Genomic DNA, 3989 nt, shown 5'->3' with positions numbered 1-3989 from the left:
AATAATAATAATAATAATAATAATAATAATAATAATAATAATAATAATAATAATAATAACAACTATATAATAATACTATTATTACTATTATTACTAATAATAATAACAATAACAATAATATAATAATAATAGCAAGAAAAATTTTTTAGTTATACATTGCATATAGATCACAGAGTGAATATAGTCACTAGACATTCAAAAAAGTAATCTACAAATAGTACAAATAGTGCCAAGCCTAGTATCACGTATATATATATATATAATTTTTCTTTATATATATATATATAATATATATAATATATATTATATATATATTTAATTAATCTCATTTTTCCTTTATTTAAACGCTATGTACGCGAGAGCGCAGGCACTAAATTGCTGAGATATAATCATACCAGACTATTGATGATTCTCATTTACTTATTCAGAAAAAAAAGATGATTCTAATATGTACGTAAATATATCGATTTATATATCCTTATATATGTATAAAGTGTATTTTCGTAGATCGATATTAATTTTCTATAACGAGGTCTTGTGCAATTAATAATAATATAGTCGTACAAACGTGTACAATCCGTTTGGTCGTATTTTATTTAAGTGAAATTTCGAGATGATTTTATTTTCTTTCTTTCACCCTTCTTATTTCTTATAATTCTTTTGTAACAGTTCACGCGATGAATTAGATCGATCTCTCTTCTCCATTTTATAAATTCTTTAAAAATTTGCGCGATGTATCCTAACCTAATGCGTGAACACGTTCTTGCGATATGGTATTACTTTCGATGAAATTTTTTCTTTCAAGCAACGACTAAAGCTTGTTTCACAAGGCAGGCGACTAGAATAGAAATTCTATCGAATAAGAAATGTTTGCAAAGTTTAAAAGCGCGAGAAAATATCTCTCATGGAATACGAACGCTTGATTAGAAGTGATAAAAGATAAGAATAAATCAGACAAATAATCGATTATGAATGAACGAATGTAACATCTATGAATCTCACGACGATGAGAAACGATTATATCTAGTACGTGTAACGACAGATATATACATTATATATCTTTTATTGTTATACGTAACGAGAATGATCGCGTACGATATCTTAATCTTTACTTTACTAACGCGAAATAGAGCTCGAAGATGTGCTTAATTATCACGGCTTAATTGGTTCGCTATACTATATGCAGCGTTAACTTCACGATGTCGGTTCAAACACTTTTCATCTGGTCCCATTCGTGTTGGCTCCTCGAAAAGAAAATCCCAGAAAACACTGTGTGTTTTTTTGGTACGATCTACCAATATTTCATCGATATCACGCTGGGAATATGTATTCACAGGAAGGACCTGCTAGGAAGATCTCCATTGATAATAATTGTGTTTGCATCAGACACTTCCTTGATTCCTTCTTGCAATAATAACGCGTATTAGTTTTATATAAGATCAGCAAATATATATGATAAAGCATAACTATAACATCAGAATTGTATCTTTTAACTCTAAATTTTAATTTATGGAGAAATTAATTATTATGGATATTATAATCTGATACTCTCCTATCCAAAACATTAATCCAAAATTATTGTTGATAACTTTTTTTTTATTTCACACATATAAATTATATTTACATGTGCAAAATATTCTCAATCTTTGATGCGCAGTGGAAATGACATTTTTAGATTAAAATTAGAATTATTAAAAAATTCATTAAAATGATGAGTTCTTATTTTTGTCATTATTAAAAATAAAGGAATTTTTAATAAAATTAATTATTGATTTTTAATGAAAAAAAGATGATTATCACATATTATTTTAATAATCATCTATATAGAATACGATTAAATTATATTATATTATAAATATTATATTTTGAAAATCGATAGCTATAAAATTACTTAGTATTATCTGATCTAATGAGAAAATCATTCTAGAATATAAAACAGAGTCAATGCCACTTTAAGAAATTGATTCACATATAGTTTGAGGTTAAAAATATATAGCGGAATGGTAGAGATAAAAGATAGAATTCGATGAATGTGAAGATTATTTCTTATGGAGGAGGCGATTTGGATAATCCTTAGTTGATTATAATGGATCACCATTTGGCTATTTCGTTTAAAACGATTGTTCACACATACATATTTATATAGAAAGATCGATCAACGCGTCGAGTTTATTGGTTCGACAGTGTTATTTATAAAATACGAAATCATTTTTATTAGTAGCTATAGAGTGATAGCTTGAAGCGATGATCTTTAATAAAAGTGATTATTAATAGCGAAACGTACATTGTCGTTTGGTCCAAACATCGTGAAAACATGGCGAATCGATGTAAGGTTTTGCGTTTAATAAATAACAAAAAAACACAAACTTTGCATCGTCTTTGCTATGTTTCGTTTCTAGATTTCATTCATCTGTCTGCAATGTTAATCAATGTCAAACGAACGCGAAGAAGTTTTGTACCATGATTCATGAGACATAACTTTCTTTTCTTTTATTTTTAGAAGAGTTTATACTTCTCTTTCAATTTTCTGTCTTTTTTTTTTTTAATACAATCAAATTTAAACATATGGTAAATTTAATTTCAAGATTTCTTTCACAATACTTTTTAAAATACATCGTAAATTTTTCGATATTAGATTATCTTTTTTCTTCTGCAAAATATTTCGAATATTAAATTTTTTCGTGACATAAAATATGTTTATTTGACTTTATCAATATCGCAAATATATCTGTTAATTCTTTATCGAATTTAACATCTTTTAAACATAAAAATTAAACAGTGATTATCTTACAATCAGTATGAATTATAATATAATTTCTCTTATTTCCTAAAATTCTCAAACTAAGTATTTTTGCATTAAGCATAATCTATTTTCTTCACATTAAACTTTGATTTATAATCGATAATGATAATAAATGGCCGGATAAGTTATATGCAAACGCATGTCAATCAGAAAAATTCTTTGTACCAAAGCAGTAGACGTAAGACTTAAAGGAGCGAATTTTTTCGAATAAAAAAGAGAAAAGGGATTTATGTGAATAGGAATTTGTACATTTTGAAAAAGAGATTGCGTAAAATTGCTTTGAAAACGTCTAGACGATTCTTTCTTTAGGGCGACTTCACAACCGTCATTGGAAAGAGAAAGGTGTAGCAACGATGGTCGTGGATTTCCAGTGGATCTACGCCTTAGCCTCGAGAATTTCAACGGTGACATTTTCCGAATGAACAGTTTCAGACATGGTATTTGGTTGATTAGGTGGCGATTTGTTCGATTTCGTTGAGACGGCTGACGCATTCCCACTGCTACCCCGACTTCCCCGTCGTGATCCTGTTCGTGACCCTGGTGACAGACATTTTCTTGCTAAAGTATCGCGTGCTTTATCACGACTATATACTTTTGACATGACACGAAAAGCTGAAATACAATCGAAAGCATGAAGAATTGTGCCGAGAGAATATATAAGTTCGATCGGAGCGAATTCTTCGTTGCGATTATAAAAGAATTACAGCAGCGGTTGTGTATTTTATCGAAAAATATTTTCGAATTAAATTCAATTTGATACATTATTAAAAAAAGAAAAAAAAAGAGAGAGAAAGAGAAAGAAAATGCAATATAAAAATAGATAATATTAAACTATGAATTTTTAGAATTTTTTATAAAAAATTTTTATTTTGTTTTCTGTGTGTTTTTTTTTTTTTTAATAATTGATATTATCGCTTCCAAACGCCACTGTGTGCACATGCATAACAATTGTCTAATTCTACAAGTGCTCGAGAACTTGAACTGTTAAAAGATGTTTGAAGTGATACTTGACTCGATCGATTTCATTGTCAATGGATCTTTAGAAATGAGAATGGTAGCAAATTCACATTCACGAACTAAAGGATCCGGCTTACATTGAGATTTTAATTAACCATTTCCAATAAAATAGATCGATAATCTATCTTACCGTATAACCAGAATGCATTTCTCGAATGCGATCTAGTCT

General features: G+C 28.4%; 1 protein-coding gene across 1 annotated transcript in view; it reads right to left on the bottom strand.

Moving 5' to 3' along the window:
* Positions 1-2917: 2917 nt before the first annotated feature.
* LOC102678005 overlaps positions 2918-3989 on the bottom strand; it is a 56092-nt gene continuing 55020 nt past the window's right edge. Inside the window, exon 6 of the mRNA XM_006623733.2 lies at positions 2918-3340. Within this exon, the coding sequence (XP_006623796.1) occupies positions 3180-3340 (161 nt within the window). The 3' untranslated portion in view covers positions 2918-3179. The remainder of the gene's footprint in view (positions 3341-3989) is intronic.

The sequence above is a fragment of the Apis dorsata genome, unplaced genomic scaffold (genome assembly GCF_000469605.1).
Source record: "Apis dorsata unplaced genomic scaffold, Apis dorsata 1.3 scaffold_935, whole genome shotgun sequence".
NCBI classification, from domain to species: domain Eukaryota; kingdom Metazoa; phylum Arthropoda; class Insecta; order Hymenoptera; family Apidae; genus Apis; species Apis dorsata.
This window is presented reverse-complemented; position numbering and strand designations above follow the sequence as displayed.